The sequence below is a fragment of the Diospyros lotus genome, chromosome 9 (assembly GCF_014633365.1).
Source record: "Diospyros lotus cultivar Yz01 chromosome 9, ASM1463336v1, whole genome shotgun sequence".
NCBI lineage: Eukaryota > Viridiplantae > Streptophyta > Magnoliopsida > Ericales > Ebenaceae > Diospyros > Diospyros lotus.
Genome location: NC_068346.1, coordinates 37,360,888 through 37,373,619, shown reverse-complemented (window position 1 = coordinate 37,373,619; position 12,732 = coordinate 37,360,888). Strand labels below are relative to the sequence as shown.

The 12,732-nt window shown below is 39.9% G+C and overlaps 2 protein-coding genes across 3 annotated transcripts; both read right to left on the bottom strand.

Annotated features, from left to right (window-relative positions):
* Window positions 1-249: 249 nt before the first annotated feature.
* Window positions 250-3,468, bottom strand: LOC127809664 (root phototropism protein 3). Its single transcript, XM_052348645.1, has 4 exons — window positions 3,029-3,468; window positions 2,741-2,810; window positions 1,336-2,634; window positions 250-1,197 (listed from the first exon to the last, which is right to left on the bottom strand). Exons 1-4 carry the CDS (start codon window positions 3,139-3,141, stop codon window positions 634-636), a joined length of 2,046 nt encoding a protein of 681 aa, XP_052204605.1. The 5' UTR covers window positions 3,142-3,468; the 3' UTR covers window positions 250-633.
* Window positions 3,469-7,972: 4,504 nt separating this feature from the next.
* On the bottom strand, window positions 7,973-12,406 carry LOC127810358 (serine/threonine-protein kinase PEPKR2-like). 2 transcript variants are annotated; one of them, XM_052349791.1, is made up of 6 exons: window positions 12,174-12,406; window positions 11,951-12,054; window positions 10,795-11,789; window positions 9,329-9,451; window positions 9,155-9,235; window positions 7,973-8,504 (listed from the first exon to the last, which is right to left on the bottom strand). In XM_052349791.1, the coding sequence occupies exons 3-6, from the start codon at window positions 11,534-11,536 to the stop codon at window positions 8,140-8,142; spliced, it is 1,311 nt and encodes a 436-aa protein (XP_052205751.1). In that variant the 5' UTR covers window positions 11,537-11,789; window positions 11,951-12,054; window positions 12,174-12,406; the 3' UTR covers window positions 7,973-8,139. The 2 variants fall into 2 exon arrangements, with proteins under 2 accessions (XP_052205751.1, XP_052205750.1); XM_052349790.1 differs by having other exon boundaries at window positions 9,155-9,451; window positions 12,174-12,402.
* Window positions 12,407-12,732: the final 326 nt, after the last annotated feature.

Below are 12,732 nucleotides of genomic sequence, written 5' to 3'. Positions count from 1 at the left end.
GTTAGTATCATTTTAATAATATTAAGTTCATGCTGCGCGCCTAATTCATTTATTGTGATTGTTTAACTTGTCTATCTGAATGTGTCTTAGATAAGCGGCCTAATTGACTGCATATCCAGATTAGTAGTGTGCATTAGTTAGCATGTATTATGTGTTTCAAATAATATTTCATTGTTCTTAATCTTAACAGAAAGTCCTTTAAGAAAACTTGGGTATTTAAAAGAAACACAAAATGGGGAAATATGTAACTGACACAAACTGTAGCCGTTGATGGATTCAGTCATACAATTACAATGCTGATTATTGTCCAAATTTGGGTTCTCAGAGTCATAGACAGACAAACTTAGCACACTTGAACAATGAACAATGAACAACGTAAAGAATTACAGATATGATGAGAAAAAAACTCCGAATCTAGATGGCCGGCATCAAGAAAATGCATGAGAACCGGACAAGTTTCAGGATGAAACAAAAGCAATATTGTATTGCAGGCAACTAATTAATAAACAAAGATTGAAATGCGGCGGGTAGGGGTAGTACCTCTTAATTTGTGTAATTCGGCAAATCTCTTTCCTCTTCTTCTTCTTCTACTCTATCGATTGACCGACCGATGCATGCCTTATTAGTTCTCACTCAGGAGATGGAGTTCCTCCACCGTCTAGGCGTCTTCCTATTCTGTTCTGGATTTGGTACGTGATTGTGAGGCCCCCCAATATCATTCGTCGACTCTAAAGTTGTCATCTTGGTCAGTTTGCTCAGTTTCTTCCACCCGCTGCTCCATGCTGATCCTTGTTTCGGCTTTGCCATCTTCTCAAACTGTCTTTGCAAATTCTCCATATCATTCTGCAGCTCTAGGTACTTGGCCTTGACGCTATCAAGCTCAAACTTAAGCGTGTTGATGTCCTTCTTAGCTGCCGCCCATCCTTCCTGAAATGACTGTGGCGTTCCTTCCAGCAATGTTTTCCGGTTCGTCACCAGGGGCTGGTAGTGGGCCGGCTCGCCGGCTTCTTTCAGGGTTGTGCCGTTGGCTAGAGCGTTGCTAATCTTCACCTGTTCAGAGAAGAGAACTTGCACCACCACTCTCAACGGGAGCCGCTCGTTTTGTGCAGCATGCATGCAAGCATCAATGGAGAGCTTCTGGCAATCCATGACCCGGCAGAGCCGCTTCCTCTCGTGCTCTGAGAGCGTTGGATGTGCCTATCAGAATAAATTTTCACAAAACCAATTCAGGAAATTGTTTACTCATGAAGAATGTAGGTACCGTATTACCTACCTAAATTCGTCTTTCGATTATCATAAATATAGTTGTACGTAGAGCTAGCCTTGATGAATTACCTTAAGATAGGAATCGATTGCTCGATACAGCCCATCATCACAGGTTCTTGCTGATTCCGGCAAGGCCTCTGCCAGGACCTGGAACTTTGTCAGCGACAGATTTCTGTCTCTAGAAACTTCCGTAAGATAGCTGTCTACAAGCCTTGCCACTCTCATCTTGTTGGCATTCGAATTGTTAGTCCCCCTTTGTGTAGTCTCGTAGACGTGCGTGTCTGAGAGAGACTGCCTCCTAGGGCTTGAACTCTCTGTTTGTTCCTGAACAAGAAAATGCTCCAAAAGCCTCTGAACCAGATCCACATCGTAGAGCGTCTCACTTCTACTGTAAGAAGGAATGAGAAGATCAGGTAGCGTAGCTTGCTCAAACTGCATTCCCACTCGCTTCTCCAGTTCGGTGACCAAAGCAGGAGCCACCTTCAACATGTTCGCCATTCTCAGCAGCCGCAGAAGGAAGCTGCACGAGACGTTGTCTTTCTGCGGCGGCAGTATGCTTATCAGGCTCTCGATGATCATCCGCTGATCCTTCGCCTGAACGGTTGGTATTTCATCTTTAGTTCCGGCCACAATCATATGAAGCCCTCCTTTCCAACTACTGCGACTGCTGTTGCTGTTGCTGTTGTTGCTGCCTAATTCATCTCCCGCTCCTGCCCCTTCTTTAATCAAGCCGGGGATCCATTTGGCGGCATAGTGCATTATTGCAGCGCCGATCAATTCGAATCTCATGCCTTTCACCTTAATTGCAGTGATGACTCGAACAAAGTGATCAATCCGAAGAAGCGAAACATCCTCGAACCACCAGTCGGGAGGGGCTTGGTGGTTGCTCCGGCTAGGGCTCGAGTCCTTCATATCATTCCATTTAGGGCTAGAAACCTTGGGCGGTTTTCCGGTATATGCCCATCGAATCCCTTTCGGATTGGCGCAGGCCTTCCACGCAATGGACTCGCTGCATCTTCGCACGATTTGGAGATTCTCCGCCCAGGGGGAGAGCTTCTCACAGCTCTTCAATACCAGAATAGAATCTCTCCACGATGACAGAACCACGTAACTGAGGAATGCTTCCGTTTTGAATATCAGATTGCCTTCTTCCAAGTCTTCCGTCATTTCTAGATACTCTGCCGCGCATCTTAGGCCAGAGATATTCGTCGCCGTGAGATCAACAGCAATTCCATAGCAGAATTTGGCGGCTAGCTCGAACGCCTCTGCTCCGCCAGGTAGATCATCTAAAACTACTCTCTCCAGGTCTGCCTCTCGTGATTCGTATATGAGCCTGTGCATCTTGCCGCTCCGGGAAAGCAGTGGATACTTGAGGGAGGGAGGGAGGGAGAGAGAAAGAATCTTATTAGTTGCTGCTAATTGAAAAGGGCTTCCAATTCCATTATCTAATTAGCAGAGATTACATGAACTCTACCTTATGTAAGTGGAAACTAGAATCTCCAACTTGAACCAGAAAGTCACTTGGAATATCAGTAGCAACATACCTAATTGTTCAATCAGAGAACCACACCATCATTAATTCTTGGGCAGAGTTCTAAACCAAAGACTGTTACTAGCTTTACCCACCCTAGAATTTTGTTGATCTTTGATTAAGTTGATTAAGTGTAAAATAAAATAAAGTATAATAAACTGAGATGGTCCATATATACATACATATATAATTTACTTTGAGGAGAGTGCGGGATTCTGTAAAACTACATACCAGGATTGGCCTCTTTGCTCAAACCCATCAGTCTTGACTCCGTGCTTGCTGGAAGCAACCACTCCATTGTGGCGGTCTCTGCCTGCAACTGATTCATTCTCCGAATCCCACATGATGGAGACTCAAGTCCCAGAAGAGGTGAACAAAGGAATATACCGAGGGAAGTGGCTCAGGACCAAGGCTTCTGAACATCCAACCGGATAGAAAGCGAGCTGCGCTGATGATGATAAGCGAAAAAGGAAGAATCCCACATGGGATTGCTTGGAATTATCTTCTAATTGTCGGCTTTCTCACAGATTTTCAAGGCCTCATTACAGGCTGTGAAGTTATGGGCATTACAGGCACTGTTTTTGGATCATTTTGCCTTTCATTCCTCTCCTTTTTCTTTAGCTTGGGATAATGAAGAAGTTACTTTCTCTGTGTGTCTGGGCATGAGATGCATCCGCTTTTATTTCTTTAAGCTCCTTACAATTTCCGACTTCTTTCTTGTCTCTAATTTTCCTTACCTTTTTATCATGTACTAACTATTTCAATTGCCAAAATTCCCATTTGAATTCCATCTCCTCTGCAGGCAAGAAATAAAGACAACTTTTTACATGGCTGGTACTGTCTGCATTCCTGCAAGACGTAAGAAATCTCTAATTTACCGAATGGCCACTCAGTTTTACTTGTATTTTAATTGCTTTGAATTAGTTAGCCAATGTGGAGCAGGAGATGCTATTTTCTGCTGGCTAGCAAGTTGGAAGAAGAGTTGTAGACCATCCCCTGTAAATGAGCTAAACAAATGGGCTTTTGACTGGAAGATGCAATGGATATGATTTTGTGCCTAAGAGTGTGAACAAATGGTAAACAGCGCAAATGCTTCTCAGTGCTGCGACAGTTGGGTACCATGGGACCCAAGTCTTTATGACCAGTCATTGTGTGTAGAGACCCTTTGCCCAAGCCCAACTAATTGAAAGATTAATTGACACTTGGGAAACTCTATCATCCATGAAAACTACATTCTTTTTCCTTTTCATAATTCAATAGTAATTTAGTTTCGCCTAGCTAGCTAGAATAAAATAATTAATTACCCAGATGCATTAATTATTCTTTTAATTATTATTAACGATGACAGATGGAGTATGAGTAGTTTGTTTGTAGCAGCAGGAAGGAAGGGATTATGGATAGATAGATCAGGAGTAGTGATTGGGTGGTTGGGCAAAGGGTTTGGTGTGGATGCTTGGCCATGGGAATGGGACCTTCCTCCCTTTGCAGATACTTTGAATGATTGTCTGTCTGATGCTTTGATTTGATTTCCCACAAAAGCCTACAACTACTGCTACTAGTACTACTGGATTCGTGTGTTTGCAGTTGATCTCTATTTCTGTTTTGGTAATTGAATGAGTGAGAGATACTGCAGTAGCGAGCTTAATGCTCCTCCCTGCCTGTTGGGGGTAGAGATAAGGAAGGGTGGGACCAATGAGAGCTCCAAGTAGCTGTGAGAATGGCTAAGTATTCAATCCTGCCCCCTTCTTTAACATTAATTAAGACTCATTTTTTAAAATCATGTACAGTGTTTGTGTTTCCATCTCTACTTTCTTATGACCCAAAATAATGCTCTGAAATGGATATTTTTCCCAAAGAAAAAAAAAAAAGCAAGTCAAGTCAATTTATATATTAGTCACTCTCCATTCTGTTACAAGTTTCATTGGATTCTTTTCAACTTTTTCTTTCTAATTAATTGTATTCTTCTCCCAAGGCATAACCACTGTGCTTCTTTTCTTTTTCCAAACATACAGTTGCAAGAAAGTGCATTTCATTTCTCACATCGACAATCAGTTTCTATGGTAGTTGTGCTGCACGAAGTTAATTAGATTTTGACTGCAATTAAGTCTGTAACTCTCTGACATTAATGTAATTTGGTGCTCCCGGCCCACCTGGAGGAGACTTCTTGTTTTCAGTTCATTGGTAATGTTTATTGCTCATTGCAAAAGATTGGGCACTAACCATCATGAGTCTACAAGACTCAAAAGAAATTGATTTATTTTGGTACAGCAGTACAGTGTAGCACTAAGTATTTTCCCTAGTGGTGTTGGGAAGTCTTCCATGAGTTAAATGGTTAATGAGAGTGACAGTAGGCATGTGTTTCTGTTCAGAGTTTGGGGCCCTCATCATAAGGGCATTAAATTGGGGGGCTAATGGCATTCCTTGGATGATGAAGACGCCCCTTCAACCCCCCAAAAAATGAATGGAAATGTTATTTGAGCATTTATTGTGATATTTTTGACAGTATTTATATATTAACGTGTTAGATCAATATACAAGTGTTATTAAAAATGTGACAAGTAAATGCATGGTGACCACAAGAAGCACAAAGCAAAAGTCCAACTGCAGGTATGAATTCGTGCGACTTCGTCCATTTCTGTCTCATCCTATCACTCTTGTGGCTACAAATCCAAATCTTAGTACTTTTTTTTTTTTTGTTTTGTTTTTACTAGACTAGGTAAATTGTCTATGCTTTTACTGTATGTATAGACAACCAACCTTCACATGCGACTCAAGTGCAGCTGCTTTACATGCAATACCATGCCAAAAAAACAGGTAATTAATATTTGTAAAATTGGCTCTAAGGAGATGAATGTTTCATGATGAATCAAAACCTAATTCAAACGATGGTCATGTTCTCAACTGATTATTCTCGATTTTAGGATATTTCTAGCGATTCTTGAACCCGAGCTTATTTGGGACTTACACTACCTACAAAAGAAGGGCCAAACTTGGTCCCCCAATAGATCTTCAATCATTGTACTCAAAGCTATGATACAGTAATGATGCAATCAATGAGTAATTAATGAGATACTTGATTCTTGTTGTAAGACTGATAAAAGGGCTAAAATTATGTCACTTGAATAGTTAAATTTGATCTCCTGGGTGAGCTTGGTGATACAATATGAGTGTGGGCTTGTGCTTGAACCCTCCTTTTATCTTCTTAACTTGGATACCTTCGAGTGGAGCTTTGAGTCTATTATGGATTAAATTTAACTCTGTGACCTTATGATTAAATCTTAACTGATGACTTAGATCTTATCCCCACCAAAAATATTTTCATATTTTATCTTGGAACTGAATCCCCATCATCAATTATTGTTCATTAAGTGAAGGTATTGACTAATTACTTCAACATTTTAACCCTGTTGTGCTGAAAAGCAAGAAATATTATTCCTATTGTTATTGCCAATAAAGACTTGGAGTACAACTTTGTTTTAGCGCATAGAAAAGGAAAATAGGAATAGAAGGAGATGGAGAGGTGGGAATTGAGCCACGTTGCCGATTTGGATATCCGGCCACGCTTTTTCTTTCTCCGCCAATTTGTTGCCGGTAATTGGGAGGACATAATGTATTGTAGCTTGGAAAGGGAATCCCCAAGTCTAACCTAACCAAGAGAGCTTATACATCAAAGTGAGTGAATGAGTGAATGACCTTGCCATTTTGTCCGCTTCCATTTTCAATCCCAATCTAATAAAATAAACCAAGTTAGGGCAATATCACATGACGACGATAATATTGGGTGCTGGGTTTTGTTGCTTTATTTGACAGTGGCATGGAATGGGATGGGATGGAGAAGCATCCCACTGTCACATGCAATTGCTGGGGGGTTGCTTCACCTTAAGAAGAATAGAATAAAGAGTGTGCCAAATTAAGAAGGGTTATGCATGATGGAATTAGCACATAAATTCTAACTTCTGTTTTGTACACAGTTGACTTCATGTGTCTCCATCTCTTTCTCTCTGTCCTGTTAATCTCTCTCATAAAACTAGGTGAAATGTCCCGTGTGTTGAACCATACACGAATAGGTTAGGTTGCCCCAAAACATTCATGATTTATTATAGAATTTCGAGTTATGACTTGGATAATTAGTTTAGCATCTATGTGACAACTGACTTTGAGGGATTAGGGTGACATGTTTGTGATCAAAGCTGGTAGAGATGTCAACAGCCATCACTGTACCTGTAGAGAGCGGGAGTATATGTGTGTGTGTGTGTGTGTCTACTGTAGGATATGTTGTACGTCCTATTGAAGGGCCGGTTTAAGACATGACTCTTGTCATAAATGGGATATTGACAGTGAACTCTACAGTGCTTCAGTTGAACTCTCTAGCAATGATGATGATCCAGTTGCCAACCTCAAGTGGCGGCATGGTGACATTCTACTTCGCTTAACTCTTCTTCGATACTTAAAGCTAGTGAAACATAAGGAATGAAGAAATTCAGTTCCTGTTTCTTATCATTTAGGCGTCATTTTCATAAAGTAACTACAAGATCATGGAGGTACCTGCTTAACAATAACATGCCAGAGCTAGCCAAGCACATACTCTAGACATTTCAACCAATCTAACTGAACAACCAATTTCCTACTCAACATGATGAGCATCGATCACTGGGCCCATACGATTTCCACACTGGCCATTCATCAATATGTATCTTCATACATATGAGCAAGCAAGTAACATAACCAATACATGTTAAAACACAACTCGCATGCATCTTATTTACATGAAATCTGGGCACCAGTATTGTTGTGAAAGAATGCCCCGGCAGCTATAAGCTGCTGAAAGAGGTTCAAATTCAAAGTTATCTCTTAGCTGGTTTGTTAGATAAATTTTATCGGATAAGGATTAATTTAAAACTCCTAAAGTTTAAGCTATACTTTTGAATTATTTGATTAATCTTAGCTGGAGTTTATTTTGATAGTTATCTCTTATAATTAAGGAAGTATTTGAATAGATTGTTAGATAAAAATAACTTGTCTATTTAAACAATTTATTAAACTCAATAAGTGAAGTGATCTTCTTCTGTTCTATGCTTTCAAGTTTTAGCTAAAATTCCTTTACTACTATCTATTTTTCTTCATTTGCTATCCTCCTTTGCTATCTGTTCTACTATCCGTTCCTAAGCTCTATCCTTCACGGAACCAACAAGTATACATATAATGGTTAGGTCATACTGCGCTGAACAGCCACCACTAGAGCACTTTTTAACATTCTCAGGCTATACCCTTGAGATTATAGATAATAATGGCAGCATTGGCTCAATGCTAGCTTCAGTCATCCAACAGATTATACTGCAGAGTTAAAATGCTGTACAGAGGTTGTTAACAGTCATGTTAGACGAACACTCCTGTTGGATTGGATTAGCAGGGCAGCATACCCGACTTCTCTTTGGCTCAGAAATTCTCACGCGCGAAATTGCCATGGCAAGGACATCAACAAAATCTTCATCTTCATCTTCAGTCATCTTTGTCGAGTTATCAGATGGGAAGGTTAGCCTAGAGTCATCATTGAGACAGATGTTGGTTACTGTCTTGTTTCTCTCGGACCCTACCCCAGCTATAGAAGTCAGTTGTCGTGAGGTCAATCTTACATGGTTTTTCATTTTTGGCATGGATGTTAGCGTCTTCAATGTGGGCTCTGTGTAGAACAAAATCCAGGGATGACCTGCAGAAAGAAACACATTGGAAGGAAGTTAGAAGACAACAATACAACGGGCTTAAAAAGAAGCGAAAGCAAGAGAACACGTACTCTGGACCTGTGCAAAAAGATCTAATAACTACCAACTCAAGATCAAAGATGCTAAGAAAACAGCTACTGCTGAACCTTTTAAAAATAAAAATAAAAATCAAATATTCAAGCCTATGTAAGCAGACCAAAGTTCAGCGTATGGAGTTTTGCAGAAGTGATGAGACAACTATTCTGGTTGGAAGTTGGAACTAAGGACTTGACAACCCCCCATCTCCCGCAAGCACAGTGCATAGAATTTGAGACAAATGCAACTATCTTAGCATTGATGCCCTCACAGACAGCAGTAGAAAGTACAGACAGCTGGTCTACTTGGGGGGAGTATTTACCTAGTTTTTGTACGTGCAAGGAGCAAGTGTTCACAGCCTTTCCCTTTGAAATGTGCAAAAGGAAATTCAGAAAAGGGGATGAATGGGGAACTATACCCAGAATAACTTAAATTTCCAACAGATTTAATTACTACCCTGAACAACCACAATGGTAGCAGTTGGCCTCTTACTCTGTCTAGTCATCTGATCTCTCGCTGAAATGTAAACTACATAAAGAAGGAAAGCTATATGGATGCTCACTTAGTACTTCCTCAGCAGTGAATCTAGCTGAAAGATCCCTTGTTAGCAGATGAGCAATCAGATCACGAGCAGGCTGGGATACTGATTCCCATGTTCCAGTGTTAAAATCAAGGTTCACTTTCTTGATAGCCTCAAACACAGCTTCCAAAGAATCACCTTGAAATGGAAGCTTACCAACCAGAAGTGCATGGAGCAGGACACCAGCAGCCCAGATATCTACTTTTTCTGAATAATTTCCAACCAGAACTTCTGGCGCTACATAGGCGGGACTTCCTACCACGCCTGATAAGCTTTGACCTGTATGAGGGAACATGTGTTGGAAGTTTATATGTGATTTTAGAATCAATCACTAAGAAACAGAGTAGTTGGGAAAAGAAGGGCACTAAAAATTAGAAAACATGATAATAATGAAAATAGTTTGAAATGATGTATTGGCCAGTTACTTAAAAGAGAAACAGTCCTGTGGAGACCAGAAGCTAAACAATAAGCAAGGTGGCTAGGCCATCACCCTCACAACTCGCATGCAATTATCTTTTTAGTCAGAAATGAGATACCTGTTCCAATTTAAAGGATGTCTTAAACAAGGGTCTGTATGAGCTTAACAACTTTGAGGACAACATGCAAACAAACACCAGGTGAAAGAGCAAGTCAGATTCATCCACTGGATCTAGATAGACAATCCATAAAACTGACAAGTCTTAAGAAATAGTTACCTGACCACAAAGCTGAGTCAATCACAATCGGGTGCAACCTCACATCATCTACCACTCCAACTAGTCATCACATTCCTTATGAAACTATGTTATATGAAGAAAGAGGGAGATATGGTTAAGACAGGAAGCCAAAACATATAGACCAAAAATGCACTAACCAAGGGTTGGCTACAGTCATTTAGTCCATGATCTCACAATAGGCAGCTGGCCATAATTTATCTCATTAGTTTGCAGTCTAAACCACAAAACAACATAGTACTCAAATTAGTACTCTTTGACTTGTCAACTCCATAATGTACTTGGAAACCACAAAAGAATTACCAATTATTTATTTCTTATTTTCCCTTTCTATTTTTTGTGATAACTACACTCAGAGAGTAGCAATCTTCTATTGATATTGCAAGATATACTAGCAGAAGATAAAATCCCAGTCCAAAAAACCCAAATTTATTTGTTCAACTTGATCTTAAAAAGAACAGGGTCTCTATATCAACATAAAAATTTTCATAGTCAAGGACAATAAGATTTTCTTTCTAATATAGACGCTTAAAGAACCATGAGATGTATAAGCAAACAAAATGTAAGTGTATCATTTACAATGATTTATAAAATATTCTATCAAAAACACAGCAAAGAAGCATCAGCATGGTGAAAACAAGTTGCACCCAAGAAATTTACCAATAAATTTAAACACACTCATATAAAGGGGGTTGGGGGTGGGGGGCAAATCTCACGGGGGCGGTATTTGTATGTAACCTTCCCCTAGCTTTCTTTTTTTTTTTTGTTGCAAAGAAGCCATGAAAAATTAAGAGCATCATAAGTTCGAGACGAAATAAGTTCAAATGACATGAATAGTTCTAAGACTGTGGACTCAGCAACAATTTCTAGTTAGGATGAAACTTTGTAGCATAAATATTTGGTAATCACCATTTGAAACTCTCACAGCCAAACCAAAGTCTGCAAGCTTGATTCTTCCAGAAGTTGTAAGGAGGATATTCTCTGGCTTTATATCCCTGTGAACCACACCCATGTCATGACAATATTTAATAATTAACATCAATTCCTTGATTATCTTAGCAGCTGCCTGCTCAGAATACCAGATCTCCCTAGCCATGTGATCCAGCAAGCGTCCACCAGGGCAAAGCTCCATGACAAGGTAGAAAGATTCAGCATCCTCATATACAGATTTCAGTGTGACTATACCTGGATGGCCAGAAAGGTGCTGCATTATCTCCACCTCTCGGTGCACAATCTCTTCCCCCTTGCACAATGTCTTGCAAGCAAACTCTTCTCCACTTGCTTTACTCTGACACAAGACCACTGACCCAAATTTCCCTTGCCCAATAACTGCACCCAGATAATAATCCTCTTCAATCTTCTTCTTCCTACCCAGTTGAGTAGCTGCATCAATACACCCAATTTTCCTCTTTAGACCCCTTGCCACTGTGTCAGAAGACATGCCTCCACAAGGAGGGGCTGTAACAACTCCATTAACTACAAGCTTATGAGAACCAACTGATTCAAAAACAGTTTCTTCTTTGCATTTCTTTTTCTGCCTCGAGCAATCTTCCAATGAGAAATAGGACCAAATCACTGTTAACGGCATAGTGGTTTCCCTACAACTTGGTAGAATATCAGCTCCCTTCCTCTTCTTCCCCAAGAACTCCATGTAGCAGAGCCAATTGAAAGTATAACAAAATCTCAAAAAACATAACCAGTCCGACAAAATACTACTCTTACTAAAAATCAGCAAGATTGCACCAAAACTATATCAACAGAAGATCAGATCAGCAAAAAAGCTACACTTCCCCGGAACATAATTCTCCCCTAAATCCCCAAATCGAAACAGTACTTATCATCAATTCCCGAAACTAAGCTACACCACAAGCCAATGCACTGGAAGGTTCAGTATCGATTGTATACTGCAATTTCAGCAAATGGGCATCCATAAAAAAAAAAAAGTTCATTCAACTAAATAACAAAAAAAAAGAAAAGAAAGAAAAATCCTATCTCTAGATTCTGACAACACAATCAACAAATAAAAGAATAAAGCTGATAAACAGGGAGAAGACGAGTTCAGAACCTTTGAAACACGAAAGCCCTCTTGTTCTTCTTCTTGCGACCTATTGGAGCCATGGATTCGGGGGTCTTAAACACGAATAATTTGCTCCCTTCCACAACGATAGTCTAGAAAAGACAATAGCAATGGTACGTAAAACATTTAGAAAATAATCAGCAAAACAACAGACAGAGAAATCGGAACTGAAACCCAGATCTTTCCTAGACGAGAGGAAGGAAATCTTTACCTTCATAGAGAAGGAAATACAGAGGTAGAAGAGAGTCAATGTGGAAACCGGAGTAAACGAGGGTACTTCCAGTGTTGCTATTTCCTTCCGTTTATTTTATTTTATATGGCCAAAAAGCACCTTGGGTCATTCATTCCACAGACAGACAGAGTGTGCCACGTGATTTCACAACTCCCACTGTACGCTCGCGCGCCTTTGCGTAACGCCAACCCCTTGCCCTAACGTTCTGGAACGGCTACACGTTAACTTCCTCCTCCGCCTCCCCACAATTTATTTAAGTGTGCATTTATGATGATGATGATGATGAATTTCCTCTCCATTTTTTACTCTTTGAAATTTAATCCAAAATTTTAGAGTACCCCACAATTGCTTTCCTGAAATTTTAAGACACCATATAATTATATTGTTAAATCTTGTTTACGTGACTCTTCATTAAATACTTTACAACACCAGTTAATTATATTGTTAAATCTTATTTATGTGACTCTTTGTTAAATACTTTACAACACCACTTAATTATATTGTTAAATCTTGTTTACGTGACTCTTTGTTAAATACT

Coding starts and splice junctions, on each gene's coding strand:
- LOC127810358 (XM_052349790.1), bottom strand. CDS start 11,536: ATGGAGTTCTTGGGGAAGAAGAGGAAGGGAGCTGATATTCTACCAAGT. Junction 9,452..10,794: donor GGCTGTGAGAGTTTCAAATG/GTGATTACCAAA, acceptor TCCCTCATACAG/GTCAAAGCTTATCAGGCGTG. Junction 8,505..9,154: donor CACTGCTGAGGAAGTACTAA/GTGAGCATCCAT, acceptor TTCTTTCTGCAG/GTCATCCCTGGATTTTGTTC.
- LOC127809664 (XM_052348645.1), bottom strand. CDS start 3,141: ATGTGGGATTCGGAGAATGAATCAGTTGCAGGCAGAGACCGCCACAAT. Junction 2,811..3,028: donor GAGCAAAGAGGCCAATCCTG/GTATGTAGTTTT, acceptor TTGAACAATTAG/GTATGTTGCTACTGATATTC. Junction 1,198..1,335: donor CAATCGATTCCTATCTTAAG/GTAATTCATCAA, acceptor TTATTCTGATAG/GCACATCCAACGCTCTCAGA.